The following is a 17,602-nucleotide window of genomic DNA, read 5'->3' on the forward strand; positions in this document are numbered from 1 at the left end:
AGATAGATAGATAGATAGATAGATAGATAGATAGATAGATAGATAGATAGATAGATAGATAGATAGATAGATAGATAGATAGATAGATAGATAGATAGATAGATAGATAGATAGATAGATAGATAGATAGATAGATAGATAGATAGATAGATAGATAGATAGATAGATAGATAGATAGATAGATAGATAGATAGATAGATAGATAGATAGATAGATAGATAGATAGATAGATAGATAGATAGATAGATAGATAGATAGATAGATAGATAGATAGATAGATAGATAGATAGATAGATAGATAGATAGATAGATAGATAGATAGATAGATAGATAGATAGATAGATAGATAGATAGATAGATAGATAGATAGATAGATAGACCAATAAATCACTCAATAAATAAATAAATAAATAAATAAAAATTCTTTGTTTTTCTGTATATGTAAGTAAATAAATACTCTCTGCTTTCCAAAATATGGTATAGTAACAAACAAAACAAGTTTGATTATTGCGCATGCGTGCACGAAATGTTTCGCGGTGTGGTATTCTGTTCAGTAATAAAGGGACTATCAGCCAATGCAATTGCGAATGTTTCTAATCTTCTGTAATGCATGAAACTATAATATTTAAATAGTTCATTATGAACAGAAATCACATGGGCACCTGCTATCGGGTTCCTGTTGCAGAAAATGTAACACCAACTCAGATAATTTTGAATAGAACATCTAAGGCTCAACAGTTGTACAAAAACGGGTTGTAATGTATTGTAGCTTTTATGTTAATTGGCCTGTCTCAAAACAATGTTTTTTTTTTATTTTATTAATTTGATATCAGGGAGAATGAAATGTACCTAATTTTTATGATCGTCTTATGTTAATTTATTTATGAAATAAATAAGTTTCTAGAAGATGTATTGAAGTTACATTATATTACTGAGCACTTTAACAAATGTATTCCATATTTTGAAACAGAATTAATTACATCTTTACAGTTTCATTGGAAAAATTTATTGGAACAAATACAACAACTGTTAAGCTATTTTGCAGCGTATTCCCCACTGGAATTTAGACATTTGTCATACCGTGAGATCGACAGAGAGGTGCAGACGGCTGTCACACACTGGTTCCGATCCCAGGCGGCATACGTCTATGACACAGTGATACAAAAGTTGATCCCACGGTATATCAAATGTCTTAATTTCATTGCGGAATATGTTGAAAAATAGCTCAACAATTATTGTTATATCTGTTCCAATAAATATTTTTATGAAATTGTGTTTTCTTTCTGTAAACGGCCTCAGGGGAACTTATTTTTACGGCCCTCGTAATTGCGCTCGATTGGCCAAAATTTGTAAAAGCACCTGTTTTGACATTATTAACATGGTGGAAGAAACAAAATAACTTTTTTACCTGCCCCCCCCCCATGAGAATGTTTGCTTGTTAATTCTTATATTACTCCCCGTATTGTGGTAGCTATTACGTTACGTCCATTTTCGGCTTTTCTGCTCCATAATTCTTTTGTGTTTCTTCAAACGGAACTGGGAAAAGTCACCAACAGGCTTGGAGCTTACATAGAAATTTCCTCTGAGTCTCAAATTCCCTTGCTAAAACGAGCGCTCACGTACCTTTTAATTGTTTCTCCTCCCATTTCCCTATCTATCATTGCCATTATCAGCTTTCTATTACATATATATGTATGCCTGATATGTGACTTTTTTCGTATCTGTATCTTCAGTAAAGACGCAGTCTAGTCAACATATAATTAATAATAAAAATACATTTATTCCCATAAGTAAAGAACCATATAACATAAAATCTCATTGTATTACTTATTTATTCATGATTTGTGTATTGTATATAATTTTCGGAGAATGTAGTATAGCCTACTTCATTTAATGACGATATCAAATGCGGTTATAATTCACAGCCGTAACTGATGAAAGTGAATGAGAAATTACCGACACTGTTTATAGAATTCTCGATCAGGGACATAAATCTACCATACTGGCTTCTCAGCTCTTCTTGTCTGATATAATAAAAAAGTTGTTTTCTAATGCCAGGCTTTGACAATAAAGTCTTGACCTCTTGCACTCCAATATTTTTCAAATATATTTACTTATTTATTTATTTATTTATTTATTTATTTATTTATTTATTTATTTATTTATTTATTTATTTATTTATTTATTTATTTATTTATTTATTTATTTATTTATTTATTTATTTATTCTGGCGTAGTTACGGCCATCAGGCCTTCTCTTCCACAACACCAGGAATACAAATGCAATAATAGAAATAAACAGAAAAAATACACCATATACAAAGTAAAGTTACACAAGAAATAGAGAGAGAGAGAGAGAGAGAGAGAGAGAGAGAGAGAGAGAGAGAGAGAGAGAAAACACTATAAACAAAGTAAAGCCGCACAAAAATATGCACAGGTTGCAGTCACACAAATTTTAAATGATTAGTTAATTGTATCCTAACTAATTAACTAACATAAACAAGAAACTTGCAATTTTAATCTAGATTAAAAAAGAAAAAGAAAAGAAAAAGAACACAATTCAATAGTTCTAGCAATACCTAAAAACATTAACTAAGACAAAATTCTCCAATTTAATTTTGAATTGTGATAAAGCCCGGCAGTCCCTGACGTCATTAGGTAACGAATTCCAGAGGCGAGGTATTTCTACAGTATAGGAAGATGAGTATAAAGACGTTCTATGATGAGGGATAGAAAGAAGTGCTTGATGTCGGTTTCGAAGAGTTATAAGAAATTGAAAGCGCGATAACAGATAATTCGGAGTAGAAGTATGCATGATTCTAAACAGAAGAGACAGCGAATGTATTGTTCTTCGTTCCTTTAGACGGACCCTGAAAGTAACTGGAGGGAAGGTGTTATATGGTCAAATTAACGAGTATTTTAAATGAATCGTATGCACACATAATGAACACGTTGTAGTCTCTCAGCTAAGAGTGAACTTACATTAGTTAGCAAGGAATCGCAATAATCAAAACGGGGCATTACAAGCGTCTGAATAAGATTTTTTTTTAGACTAAGTGGTAGAAATTCTATCATATGGAATTCTTTCATATTATCATGGTCAGCCACTGAAGCACAGATTGTGAGGTGTTCCGAATCCATTTCTTGGTCTGAGTTGCACAATGGGCAGTTAGGGGACTGATATATTCCAATTCTTTGCAGGTGTTTGGCCAAACAGTCATGGTCTGTTGCCAATCTAAATGCAGCTACAGACGATTTGCGTGGTAAATCGGGAATTAACTGTGGATTATGATGCAGAGAGTTCCATTTTTTTCCCCTTAAGATTGTGTTATCAAATTTTGTTTGTTGAAGTCTAAGTATGTAGATTTAATAAATCTTTTCACAGAGTAATACGTAGATTTAGATAAAAAAGTAAAGTGATCCAGTGGGTGTACTAATGAAATATCTTCTCCAGAAGAGTGTCTTACAGAATCATGTTACGTTTGAGTGAAACCATGAGCGAAATAACTGGTGTTCTGGGACATTCGTAGACCAGACTTTCCTTGACTTACCGGTATTTGATTTATTGTACCCTTTAGGGTGAAATTAAACTTGCAGACGATATTTTTAAATACATGTAGGAACTTGCATACCTCCGGTTTTCTGAAAGGTGAATGCACTGTTGTCTGTTTCCTCTTCTCCAACTGATATATGCCCAGATTTTCGTGACGCGCATGGATATTAAATGCGTGCTGATGGCACGACTCGCTGTCGGAAATATGTGAACTGTAGGCCATAATGGTTTTGTAAATTTCATGGGAATTCTTCCGATCCCACATATCGTCTGATGAGGAGGAACTGCGAGGTATTTACTCAGGAAGTGGACTACATCCATCACAAGTGATTGTTACCCAATGCATACGTTACTATTACAGAATCAAGCTAACGTGCTGCATTTGCATACCAATTTCGAACTGGTTACATCCTCCTTTCATTTCAATAGCTGATTTTCTTTGGGTTACTGGCTAACCATCCACGTGCGAATAGAGATATATTACTTAAGGGATTAAGTACAGCTTAAAGGAGTAAAATTTTGGAAATATTGAACATTTTTTTTCCATTACTGTATATTGTACAATAATGAAAATTAGCATGTGTAAAACACTGTCCTTCTGGTATACAATAAAAATATTTTTACGATTTAAAGAAAAATTATTTACTTTTTTTTTTTCAAAATTAAAAATTCACTATGCAGTGATGAAGCGTTTCCCTCATAACTCAAAAAGTATCCAACATTCTATGATGAAATTTTTGTGTGTATTTATGCATGTCATATCTACAATATGATGCAAAATCACTTGTCTGCCTTTCATAGACTGTCTAATAAAAAATAAATTTATTTAAAAAAATGGTCAAATATCAGTATTTTCCTCTAATACAAAATAAAAAAAAATATATTATTTGTTAAGGAATGTAGTTGAAAGAGCATGATATTGTAAACATGAATTTCAGCAATAAAATAAAAGAGTGAGAACATGAAAAAGTTAACAAGTTTATGAGTTATGAGGGAAACGCTTCATCACTGCACAGTGAACTGTCACTGTTTTGAAAATTTGAAAAAAAAAAATATATATATATATATAAATATTTTTTTAAATCTTAAAAATATATTTTTCAAATAGCAGAAGGACAGTGTTTTGCACATATCAATTTTCATTATTGTACAAGATACAGTAATGGAGGAAAAAAATGTTGAATATTTTGAAAAATTTTACTGCTGTGAGCTGTAACTAACCCCTTAAGTAATTGATCATTGAGAATCATATTGCATTAATAAAAAAGTGAACAGAAATATGTTGTTCCTCAAAAAAAATTTCTACTGCTATGTAAAAACTCAAAATTTGTTTTCTATTCTTTATAGTTTATTTCAGTGGTTCTCAAACATTTTCTGTCTATCACCCACTTCTGAGAACTGGTTTGTTACTTCATTCTAGTGAAAAGTAATAAGTGTACTTAAATTAGAGATAACATTTCAGCTAAATATAAATAGTAATTAAGTTAAGGGGTTAGGTAGGCTACAACTTACACCAGTAACATTTTTGGAAATATTCAACATTTTCTTTCTCCATTACTGTATCTTGTACAATAATGAAAATTGGTATGTACAAAACACTGTCCTTCTGCTATATTAAAAAATATCTTTACGATTATAAAAATTATTTATATATTTCTTTTCAAAATTCAAAATCGTGAATGTTTACTGTGCAGTGATGAAGCATTTCCCTCATAACTAATAAACGTGTTAACTTTTTTATGTTCTCTCTTTTTTATTTTACTGCTGAAACTCATGTTTACAATATCATGCTCCTTCAACTACATTCCTTAATAAATAATATATTTTTTTTATTTTGTGTTAGAAGAAAATACTGATATTTGACTATTTTTAAATGAATTTATTTTTTATCACACAATCTATCAAAGGTAGAAAAGTGGTCTTGCATTATATTGTAGATATGACATGCATAAATACACACAAAAAATTTCATCACAGAATGTTGGATAGTTTTTGAGTTACGTGGGAAACGTTTCATCACTGCACAGTGAACTGAATTTAAAAAAAAAAAAATGTAAATAAATTTTTTTAATCGTAAAAATATTTTTTATACAGCAGAAAGACAGTATTTTACACATACTAATTTTCATTATTGTACAAAATACAGTAATGGAGGAAAGAAATGTTGAATATTTCCAAACGTTTACTACTGTAAACTGTACCTAAGCCTTTAATATAATTAAAAATTTGGAAATAACTAAATTTTTATTAAACCTGATTTGTTGGATGATCACTTCACTTCTTTAAATAAATTTTAATTATCCGCTTTTGAAGAAATATCAGTGGAGAAAGTGTGAAAATGTTGTTGTTCTTCCCCCCTCCAATTACGTATATCATATTGGGAGACAGATAGAACGAAACCTGTATAAAGTAATCGCGGAATATTTAGGCCTATAGTGATGTAAGAGCGAAGAATAATACACTTATAAATTCTTTACGAATTTTATATCATAAAGAAGAATCATGTTTATCCCAACTTAAATGCTTGGATAGAGATATTTGAAAGAAGCATTACACGCAATCAAAATAGCCGCATACTAGCCAACCAACACATAAGACATCATAGTATTCATCTTCATACACAATCTCGCTATCGCGTTTGTGGAATACCCTACCAGTGACATCAGAGACTGTCGGAATTTAGCAGTGTTCAAAAACAAACTTATCAAGCATTTTCTTACAGCGTAGAGTAGGTCTAATTTTTACTTAATTAATAAAGAAAATTTCTAAGTTCTTAACTTCTACAATAAACTGTCTAGTCTTTATTAATCAGTTAATCTTTTAGTACTTTGATTTTTATTGCATTTTTAAATTTAATATTAATTATAATTATAATTGTAAATGTATTCTTAATATTGTAGTTGTAATCCCCTGGTAGAGGGGAAGAGAAGGCCTGGCCTTGTCTCTACCAGGTTAAATAAATAAATATAAATATAAATGTAAAATGCTCTTGGGTTAAAATATTTCGCTGTATAAAAATTTACGAGTAAAATTTCGGGACAAATTGCAGTCGTAAATGCACTGTCTGTAGTATTGAAACGAAAATAAGTGCGTTGATGTATTCAGTGACATTTGGAATTCGATTCCAAACCATTAATTTCATTTTAAATATACGCTACTTCTGTTCGTCCCTGAATAGGATCTCTGAAAAGGGCAATAAAGTAAGGATTTTTTTGTTACTAATAGATACAGTTTTAACTGCCGATCGACGTGTATGCAAATATAGTACTGAGAAACTCCCTAAATTACTTGATAGTTTCCTGATAGGCTTCGAAAGTTAATTGTCTTGTTAGCATTGCAATTGTTCCCATTCTTCACTGATTTTGCTCTCCTTCACATCTTACTTTCACTAGAATTGAAGTAATTGTTAGTTTATTGCGTGGCTCAGTTTAATTTTTGAAACGTGGCTGTAAACTCCTCACTCATTTACAAAGAAATCGAAAGTAATGCTCTTCTAAACAACGGTAATTCAAGTCAGATTCCGAAGTATTTTAGACTACGAGCTATGGAAGGAAATATCACAAAATAAGAACTGATGTTTCGTGTCTCTGAGTAGCACCTTATAATTTAAATATAGCTGAAGAAATAAATACCAGGAGTGGTGAACAGTTAACTTTGTTTAATAATGTGATGCAAATGTGGGTCAGATTACTGATACAGAAAACCTTGACTTTACTGAAATTATTGAAACATGTGGAAGAGCTATTGCTGTAGTCTTGGCGTATTGAATGTGATTGGCTGCTTGAAGTGAATTGTGATCTTGAGCTCAAATCCCGCTTGGATGCATTACCTGGATGAGTTTTGACTCAGGACTATGTATTTTTCTTCACTAGGTATGGGGTTAACTTGGGAATTACCCGTCACAAAAAATGTAAATTCCCTTATTGTCCACGTATTCTCATTGTTGTTGTTGTTGTTGTTTAGTCAACTGTCCAACCTGGTTTGGTTTTTACCTGGTTGGGTTTTTTCCGAGGTTTTCCCCAACCATAGGGCATATGCCAAGTAATCTGCTGGCGAATCCTCGTCCTCAGCTCATCTCACTACATCTCGGCAAAAAATTGTAAAAAATTGAAATTGAAATTGTAAAGAAATGTAAAAATTGTAATTGTAATTTTGTATAATTTTGACTTGTTTCACATCTTAAACTTTATTGCTAATATGGAATACAATAAATGAAATGAAATGAAAAATGAAACGGGTCTGAACCTCACAAGTGATACCAAGAAGGCACTACTTATGAGGCAATTAGGCCAGGAGATAATGGGGTATGGTGGCCAGTTCCTTTCCTCCTCCATTGCGTACATCGATGACTAGCTGCATATTATATTAATCAGACTTCAGATGCATACAAATAATTTTATTGTTCTTCCTCTGACACATGTCGTCAAGAGAGATGTACTGTCTGACCAGAATCTCAATCAGAGGTAGTATTCGCCTTGTTCACTTTAATTCCCCTTTTCTACATTTATTCCTCTTTTTCTCCTTGTATTTCACTTGTCATCCGCGCATTCATTTTGTTCTCAATATATTCACCATTTCTCCTTGTATTCCCCTTGTTTTCCAAATGTTTCTTTTTTCCCCTTGTATTCCCGTTGTCTTTCCTTTGTTTTCTTTCTCTTCCAATTACTTTCCTTATATTCTCACTTTGTCTTTGTATTTTCTTTGTTCTCACTGTATTCCCCTCGTTTTCCTTGTCTTCAAATTGTTCTTGCGTTTTCCTCTTTCTCTTTGTATTTTTCTTGTTTTCCTTGTGTTTTCTTTGTTCTTGTATTCCCCTTGGTCTCCTTGTCCCCATGTTTTTCTATTCCACTCGTTCTCCTTGTCTTCCCATGATCCTTGTTTTCCCTTGTTCTCCTTGGCTTTCCCTTGTTTTATTTGTACTCTAATTTTCTTCTCCAATTCCCCTTATTCTCCTCATATTCCCCTTGTTCTACTATTCTCTTCGCCTTCCCTTTGTTTTCCATCTCTTCCCATGTTATCCTTTTATTCCTCTTGTTTTCCACGACGTTCTCTTGTTTATCTTGTATTCCCCTTATTCTCTTTGTCATTCCCCTATTTTTCTTATCTTTACCTTATCCTCCTTACATTCCACTTGTTCTGCCTTTATTCCCCTTGTTATCTTTATCCTCCCCATGTTCTTATAGTAGGCCTATTTGTTCCCATCATTATGTCTGTGTTTGTGTGCTATGTATATAATACGTACATTTATAAAATATGTATATATATATATATATATATATATATATATATATATATATATATATAAAAGATAATGTCGTCCGAGTGGTTATGTCACATGAGGTCGTCGAAACAGGGGGAAATCATCTGAGAGTTACTTACTTAACGGGGCCCTTTTATTTAAATTATATTAAATATTGCAGTTGTGTAATATTATGTAGACTTCCAATTCCGCCCAGAAAATATTTTCAGGAAAACGCCCAATAACCCTGTCACTAGCCTTTACAAAGGGACAGGCAGAAATGAATGTGGAAACCGAGATGCGACTTAACCACTCGGACAGAGAGTAGCAGCCACCGGCGTAACTTAGGCGGTATACTCGCTACCCTGGTGGTTCGGAGCTCCGGTCTTAATGTCAGAAAAGGAAAATTTTGTGTTTGTAAAGTAGGTAAAATCATAGGCATTGGCTATTGAACACAATTAAATAGTCTCATTTCTTAAATCACAATTTATTAACATATAAGCGTCTATGTACAACACCAACCAACATATTGCTTAAACAATACAATATATTATAACAAATTAACAATAACGTTTTGCTTATGGAGTTCAGAATTTTAATAAGGCGAACGATGCGTGGCATGAAGCGTGCTATGTACGAAAAAGCGTGTAGATATTTACTATGAAATGGTGTGCAATGATAGGACAAAACATGAACGAGCCAGATCATTTGTTGATAATGTTATGATGAGTGAATATCCTCTCAGTGATATCCTTCAGAGCCTTGTTCTAGATTACTGCTGCTGTAGCTGGTAGCAGATCCGTGACTGGAGGCGGCAAGAGGTTCGTGGGAGTATGACACTACGGGGGCGGCATGTGCGTATGAGATCACAGGGGCATGAGAATATGAGATCACAGGGGCTGCATGACCATACGAGATCACAGGGGCGGCTGCCACCTTGTGAACATGTGCGGGGGCGGCAGCGGGGTGGGCGGCGTGTCCTGACCTCACAACCTGGGCGTGGAATCCGGTGTGCTTGTCAGCGGTGTAGTGGACGGTACGGGTGGTGCCGTCGGGCTCAACCAGCTTGTAGTATCCTGACACCTTGTCACCATCACGCTTCTCAGCCTGCTCCTTGATGTCGTGGGTGTGCTCATCCCTGACGCCATACTTGAATTCGTAGTGGGCGGGAGCCTGAAATGTAACACAATATTTTAGGGTCAGTTCAGAGTAAGTTAGTGTAGGAACGTGTTTAAGGCTACATTTTTAATATATTGAATCCAAGGCCTTTAGTTGAAATGTGGCGCACAATTTTACTATACTCTAATTCTTTCAACTCTAGTGTTAAACTTATTCTTATAATATTAAGATTAGCTTTACCAGACGACTATCAACACTACAAAGCACTAAGAGTATTCTGCTAGTGAAGTCAGTGACAAGCGACTGCTAAGTGCAAGTGATATTCTCGTCACAAATTTTCTTCCATTCGGTATATCAACATTACTTCTAACCCTTCATTTCATATATGACTAGAACGTAAAACTTAGTGTGAATTATGAGTTTTATTCCTGAACCAAAAATACAATAAAAGTGGAGTAAAAATTACTAATCTGCATTCTGCACGATCTGGACACAAGCGCCGATAGCTAAGTAACAGCAGGCCAAGGAATGTAATAAGGTTATAGTGAATTACATGAGGGGATAGCAAAGAAACAGTAGATCGAGGATTGTGACAATGTTAGAGCGATTGGATAAGGGAATAGCAAAGTGATAGGAGATCGACTGTGACAAGTTTACAGTGAGTTAGATGAGGGGATGGTAAAGTGATAGGAGGTCAATAACTGTGACAAGTTTAAAGTGAATTAGATGAGGGGATAGAAAAGTGACAGGAGGCTGAGGACTCTGACAAGTTTAGGTTGGATTAGATGAGGGGATAGAAAAGTGGCAGAAGGTCGAGGACTATGACAAGGTTAGAGTAGGTTAGATTAGAGGATAGCAAAGTGATAGGAGGTCGAGGACTGTGACAACTTTAGAGTACATTAGATGAGGGGATAGCAAAGTCACAGGAGGTCGAGGACTGTGACATGTTTAGAGTGGATTAGATGAGGGGATATCAAAGTGACAGGAGATCGAGGACTGTGACAATGTTAGGGCGATTGGATAAGAGAATAGCAAAATGGTAGGAGATCGACTGTGACAAGTTTACAGTGAGTTTGTTGAGAGGATAGTAAAGTGACAGGAGGTCGAGGACTGTGACAAATTTAGAGCGGATTAGATGAGGGGATAGCAAAGTAACAGGAGAGCGAGGACTGTGACAAGTTTAGAGTGAATTAGATGAGGGAGTAGCAAAGTGACTGCAGGTCGAGGACAGTTACAAGTTTAGAGCGGATTAGATGAGGGGATAGCAAAGTAACAGGAGGTCGAGGACTGTGATATGCTTAGAGTGAATTAGATGAGGGAGTAGCAAAGTGACTGGAGGTCGAGGACAGTGACAAGTTTAGAGCGGATTAGATGAGGGGATAGCAAAGTCACAGGAGGTCGAGGACTGTGACATGTTTAGAGTGGATTAGATGAGGGGATATCAAAGTGACAGGAGATCGAGGACTGTGACAATGTTAGGGCGATTGGATAAGAGAATAGCAAAATGGTAGGAGATCGACTGTGACAAGTTTACAGTGAATTTGTTGAGAGGATAGTAAAGTGACAGGAGGTCGAGGACTGTGACAAGTTTAGAGTGAATTAGATGAGGGAGTAGCAAAGTGACTGGAGGTCGAGGACAGTGACAAGTTTAGAGCGGATTAGATGAGGGGATAGCAAAGTGACAAGAGGTCGAGAACTGTGACAGGTTTAGATTATATTAGATCAGGGGATAGCAAAGTGACAGGAGGTCGAGAACTGTAACAAGTTTAGAGTACATTAGATGAGGGCATAGCAAAGTGACAGGAGATTGAGGGCTGTAACAAGTTTAGAGTGGATTAGATGAGGAGGTAGCAAAGTGACAGGAGGTCGAGGACTGTGACAAGTTTAGCGTGGATTAAATGAGGGGATAGAAAAGTGATAGAAGGTCGAGGAATTTGACAAGGTTAGAGTGGGTTAGATGAGGCGATAGCTAAATATGAGAAGGTCGAAAATCGTTAGGTCAGGGGACGGAATTTCTCGCCATTAACTACACTATCACTTTTGAAATGTTGAAAACATTACTTGAATGGCTTGCGCTAGAGACCGCTCTAATGCAATGTGTCTCTCCCAGTCAATCACAATACTTGAAATGGCCACTCTTCCTATTTCGCTTCAAGTTCTTCTATATAAAAATTATGGTACTGGGGGGGGGGGGGTTGGACAGGATACATATATTCAGATTGAAAAGATGTCTCTCTTCCAAAAATCCAGACAACTACTTGCATCTTATGCTCGGAAATTCGTTTCCATAATTCTGGTGAAGGCAATCATAATGAAACCACCATTTGCTTTACAACTCCGTTCGGAAGATAGTCACATCAATATAAATGAAAACCTCACATAACTTATCTTTGCAAATTGGTACAATGCAGAGATAGAAGCTGTTCCCTTTACTTTGTGTTCCAGATGTGCCATAGAACTGGGATCTGATGATTTAAATCTTATAATGTAGCAGTACTACACAATCAGAGTTATTAATAAAAGTAAATTAGATTGTTTTAAATTTGGATAGTAGTAGTACAGTACTGATAAATAAGGATATGCAAAAACACACATAGGAAAGAAATCTCACAGGCAATAGCTCATCTTAGGAATTTTGCCGAGCTAGCCCTATTGATAATTAGGGGGCCCTTGACCTTCAGGGATGTCTATTGTCTATAGTACAATACTTACATGATGTTCAACTTCAGCGGCGTGGTGGACTTCTACAGGAGCATGAGAAGCTACAATCACAGGAGCGTGTGAGATGGCGAGAGGAGCGTGTGAGATTGCTAGAGGAGCGTGAGAGAGGGAGAGTGAGTCGTGAGATTCAAGGGGTCCGGAAGAATAAGAGGAATAGGATTGTGCTTCATGGACGGGTATGGCTAGAGTAGCTGCCATGATGGCAGCGAACACGGACACCTGCAGTGAAGAATAGATAAGTTAGAGCACAATCGCTTAGCTGAAACATTTGAAATTTCAAAGGCATGTTGGATCCGATGAGTGTAGTTAATACAATTTAAATATGGATTTATTTATACTGTCAAATTACTTATCAATTATCAGAAACCATTCAAGTCATTAAATTAGAAGTCTTCAAAAGCATGTAATTATGGAGTACAATATGATATAAAATGCTGTGATATATAAGTCTTTCGTGCTGTTTCGTATTAAGCGGTATGTTGGAATCAAAGTCGTGAAATCATAATAAGGGAAAATATATAGATTTTGAATAACTAAAAATTGTCTTCACAGGATGTAGGGTGTTTGTATATTGAAAAATGTAAATCAGAGTTATACTTATGAACTCTTAATGTTAGGTTTATTTTAATAATAAACTACGGTATATATAATTTCTTTTCATTTCTTTGTTTTAATTTATGACAACAATATACCAATGATTTTTACGATTGTGTACTGTTTTATGATGACTATTACACTTTTACCACGTCACACTACTTTTGACCAATAAAACGGTACGAAAGGACGTATTTCACCCAATCATGGCTGCTTATCGCAAAATTTTATCGCGTCCCTAGCATTTGTTTAATATTATCGCGTCCCTAGCATTTGTTTATTTTTATCACTATCCTAGCATTTGTTTCTTTGTTTGCCAACATTTCAAACTGCACTGGTCTGGACGTCAAAAAACAGAAAATTAAAAACCACTCCAGTCGATGCACAGCACTTTCAAATATGATTCGCATTGGCATTCAAGAACAAGAATTAATGAAGATGATTGGTCATATATGAAAAGCACCATTCGGAAATCCTGAATAAGTTGAGGGATACACCATGTACATCAACGAGTTCACTTCTTTTACGCACACGTCCAATATAACATCAACTGAACCACCAACCACTAAAACATTCAAATTTGAAAATTGTACTTTCGATAATTGTTTCTTTTAAAATTATTCATGTTTATTTTTTTCATCATCGTTAATTAAAACCTTTCTTGTTTATTTCATTATCCCTAATTAAAACTTTTCTAACATTCGTTTATATTATTTAGGTTATGTTTGGATAGTCACGTATCAGAGATTGTTTGATACTAAGATTTATTGAAAATCATCTGTCAAGTGGCGTTGATTACTGGAATCCGGATGATTGAAGTGTTTTAATAAAAATGAAACTGAATCAACAAAGCCTTCTTGACTAGTAACCGTCCACAGAGTTCAATGAAGATTCCATAGTTGGCACAACTGATAACAAGAAAACATAATCATAAAACACTACTGCCATCTAGCGTAATGTTGAGATAGTAAAATAATACATTTGAAGACAGTTGTATTTTCGTAAGCCAATTAATAATTACTTCTAATCTTTATATACTTTCTTCTAATCGTGTAATAGTCAATTAAATCCCACTCGAGTTTTGATTTTCTCTAGATAAATCAAAACCTCTAGTGGGATTACTGTTGATAACAGTTGAAGGTACCGGTAAAGCTCTTCTATATTATTACCTGAATAAGAGACATTTTTGAAGCCGTTGTTTTCTGTGTTGAGAACTGCACTTGAATTGATACCTTAATACGATACACATTCCCTTTTATACAATTCTTTGTGGACACGACACTAAATGGACACACCTCTCTATCACACCGCACGTTTTCAAGTCCTCCTTTCACATTTATCCAAAGAAACTAATAAAATATTGTGTCCATATAGCACGATACTACGACAAAGATTCAGCCGATCGCGTTTGGTCTTCGTTAATGAGGAAATTAGAACAAAGGAAAGGCGTAATTCGACTTTCGCACACTTATAACTTGTACCATTATGTATTTATCTGCTGCGAATTCATGTGGGTGACTTGCAGATTGAGATCAAGACTCCTTACAAGTCTTGTTTATGTAAACAACAGGTTCGCAAGGACACATAGCCTGGCGAAATGAGTCCCAAGAATCGGTGTTAGTATACACGATATTTTTTTCTTCCATCTCGAAAAAAATTTCGGAAGAAACGCAACGAGATGACCTGTACAAATGCGATTCGAATCCAAACTCCAGCGGAGCCATGCATTATGAATCTTGAATCGCTGTTGATCTTTCTTTTTACTGCTGTGGGAAACCTATTTTTACATTTTGTATCCTGGGGCTTGCACGAGAATTATTGCGATATTACTAATAATGCCTGGAAGACCTGAGCATCGCTCAGTAAATGGGGCTCCTCGACTTCTTTCTTCATAGTGGAATTCCATAGGCAATATTCAATTCGCAGTGCTGTCGAGGGGGTTAATGCTTCGTAAATAGTTTTTTGTTCGAGTTGTAAATGTGTCCCTTAACGGCTTAACCCTTCAGTACTCGCTTACTTTTTCGCAACGTTTTCAGTCGCGTGAGGGACAGTTGTACCGAAGTTACAGTATATTCTTGCTTTAGTAAATGAATTTCAACATTCCTTTTAATATGAATAGCTAGTACCTATTATTAAGAAGGGGGACCACACAACACTGTAGTAACTTTCGAGGAATATCACTTTTGTTGACGGCGTACAAAATTTTGTCCAATATTCTTTTGAGAAGATTAACTCCGTACGTAGATGATATTATTGGGGATCATCAGTGCGGTTTTAGGCGTAATAGAACGACTATTGATCAATTTTTTTTATTCGACAGATAATGGAGAAAAAAGGGAGTATAAGGGTACAGTACATCAGTTATTCATAGATTTAAAAAAGGCTTATGACTCGGTTAAGAGGGAAGTATTATATGATATTCTTATTGAATTTGGTATTCCCAAAAAACTAGTTCGATTAATTAAAATGTGTCTCAGTGAAACATACAGCAGAGTCCTTATAGGTCATTTTCTATCTGATGCTTTTCCAATTCACTGCGGGCTAAAGCAGGGAGATGCACTATCACCTTTACTTTTTAACTTCGCTTTAGAATATGCCATTAGGAAAGTGCAGGATAACAGGCAGGGTTTGGAATTGAACGGGTTACATCAGCTTCTTGTCTATGCGGATGACGTGAATATGCTAGGAGAAAACCCACAAACGATTAGGGAAAACACGGAAATTTTACTTGAAGCAAGTAAAGCAATCGGTTTGGAAGTAAATCCCGAAAAGACAAAGTATATGATTATGTCTCGTGACGAGAATATTGTACGAAATGGAAATATAAAAATTGGAGATTTATCCTTCGAAGGGGTGGAAAAATTCAAATATCTTGGAGCAACAGCAACAAATATAAATGACAGTCGGGAGGAAATTAAACGCAGAATAAATATGGGAAATGCGTGTTATTATTCGGTTGAGAAGCTCTTATCATCTAGTCTGCTGTCAAAAAATCTGAAAGTTAGAATTTATAAAACAGTTATATTACCGGTTGTTCTGTATGGTTGTGAAACTTGGACTCTCACTTTGAGAGAGGAACATAGGTTAAGGTTGTTTGAGAATAAGGTGCTTAGGAAAATATTTGGGGCTAAGCGGGATGAAGTTACAGGAGAATGGAGAAAGTTACACAACGCAGAACTGCACGCATTGTATTCTTCACCTGACATAATTAGGAACATTAAATCCAGACGTTTGAGATGGGCAGGACATGTAGCACGTATGGGCGAATCCAGAAATGCATATAGAGTGTTAGTTGGGAGACCGGAGGGAAAAAGACCTTTGGGGAGGCCGAGACGTAGATGGGAGGATAATATTAAAATGGATTTGAGGGAGGTGGGATATGATGATAGAGACTGATTAATCTTGCACAGGATAGGGACCGATGGTGGACTTATGTGAGGGCGGCAATGAACCTTCGGGTTCCTTAAAAGCCATTTGTAAGTAAGTAAGTAAGTAAGTTACGTAAATGTGTTACTACGGAGCAGGGTTTAAGCCATAGTGGCATTTGTCGCATTTTGCTACCCGACTTCTAAAACTGCAACAAACTCTTAATGCAAGTGTTCAAAAAATGCGTCAACCACATTATGATAAAAGAAGATGGTAATGGAGAAAACGAAACCAGAGATGTGTATCAACCAATATGAATTTAAATGAAACACTAATGGCTGGACAATGTTCAAGAGGGTACCTATTGATCAATAGATGTTCAGGAATGGATTTCAAAGAGTTGGTACAATTCGTGTAAGTTAAGTGAACAATTTCTTTTAATTGATTTTATATAACATTCCATCGCATACTGTAATTGTGAGCGAGAATTTGAAGGGTTCAGAACCATAGTAGGCCAAGCTCCATTTACTAAAACCGTAGAAAACAAGGGTTAAAATGAAGTTATGACGATAATTCAATGGAAATATATAGCAAGTAAAATAAAGTATACACATTAAAACTAAATGATATGTTAATCTTGATTAAAATATAGTATTCACTTAACTTTAACCCTTGCTTTCTCCGTTTTTAATAAATGGCGCTTGGCCCACTATGGCTCTGAATCCTTCATTTAGTTGCACAAACCTTTAAAAAATTGGAATTAGGAATCGCCTTTCAGTAAAAAATGTTAGCATTCTGCTAACAATAAATCTTGAAGGGCGTATTAGTAAAGAATTTCATTGTTCAGAGTGCCAATAAAATAACGTGTTTTAATGTGATATTAATTCAGCAGTAATTGATTCTAAACATAACTACATCTAATGATTTACTTACACAATGTACGCCTATATCTAGAGTGTGATAAGATGAATTGAAAGTAATAAAACTCCAAGAAACAAATTACATAACTTT

The 17,602-nt window shown here is 35.1% G+C and overlaps 1 protein-coding gene across 1 annotated transcript; it reads right to left on the minus strand.

Annotated features, from left to right (window-relative positions):
- Window positions 1-9,262: 9,262 nt before the first annotated feature.
- On the minus strand, window positions 9,263-14,541 carry LOC138716169 (cuticle protein 7-like). The gene is made up of 3 exons (XM_069849008.1): window positions 14,395-14,541; window positions 12,623-12,850; window positions 9,263-9,964 (listed from the first exon to the last, which is right to left on the minus strand). Exons 1-3 carry the CDS (start codon window positions 14,407-14,409, stop codon window positions 9,533-9,535), a joined length of 675 nt encoding a protein of 224 aa, XP_069705109.1. The 5' UTR covers window positions 14,410-14,541; the 3' UTR covers window positions 9,263-9,532.
- Window positions 14,542-17,602: the final 3,061 nt, after the last annotated feature.

This window comes from Periplaneta americana, chromosome 16 (genome assembly GCF_040183065.1).
Source record: "Periplaneta americana isolate PAMFEO1 chromosome 16, P.americana_PAMFEO1_priV1, whole genome shotgun sequence".
Classification (NCBI taxonomy): Eukaryota; Metazoa; Arthropoda; class Insecta; order Blattodea; family Blattidae; genus Periplaneta; species Periplaneta americana.

What these genes read in the sequence shown, in the direction of transcription:
- LOC138716169 (XM_069849008.1), bottom strand. An exon ending in CCGCTGAAGTTGAACATCAT is followed by an intron (nt 9,965 to 12,622) that starts GTAAGTATTGTA and finishes GTTACATTTCAG; the next exon opens with GCTCCCGCCCACTACGAATT.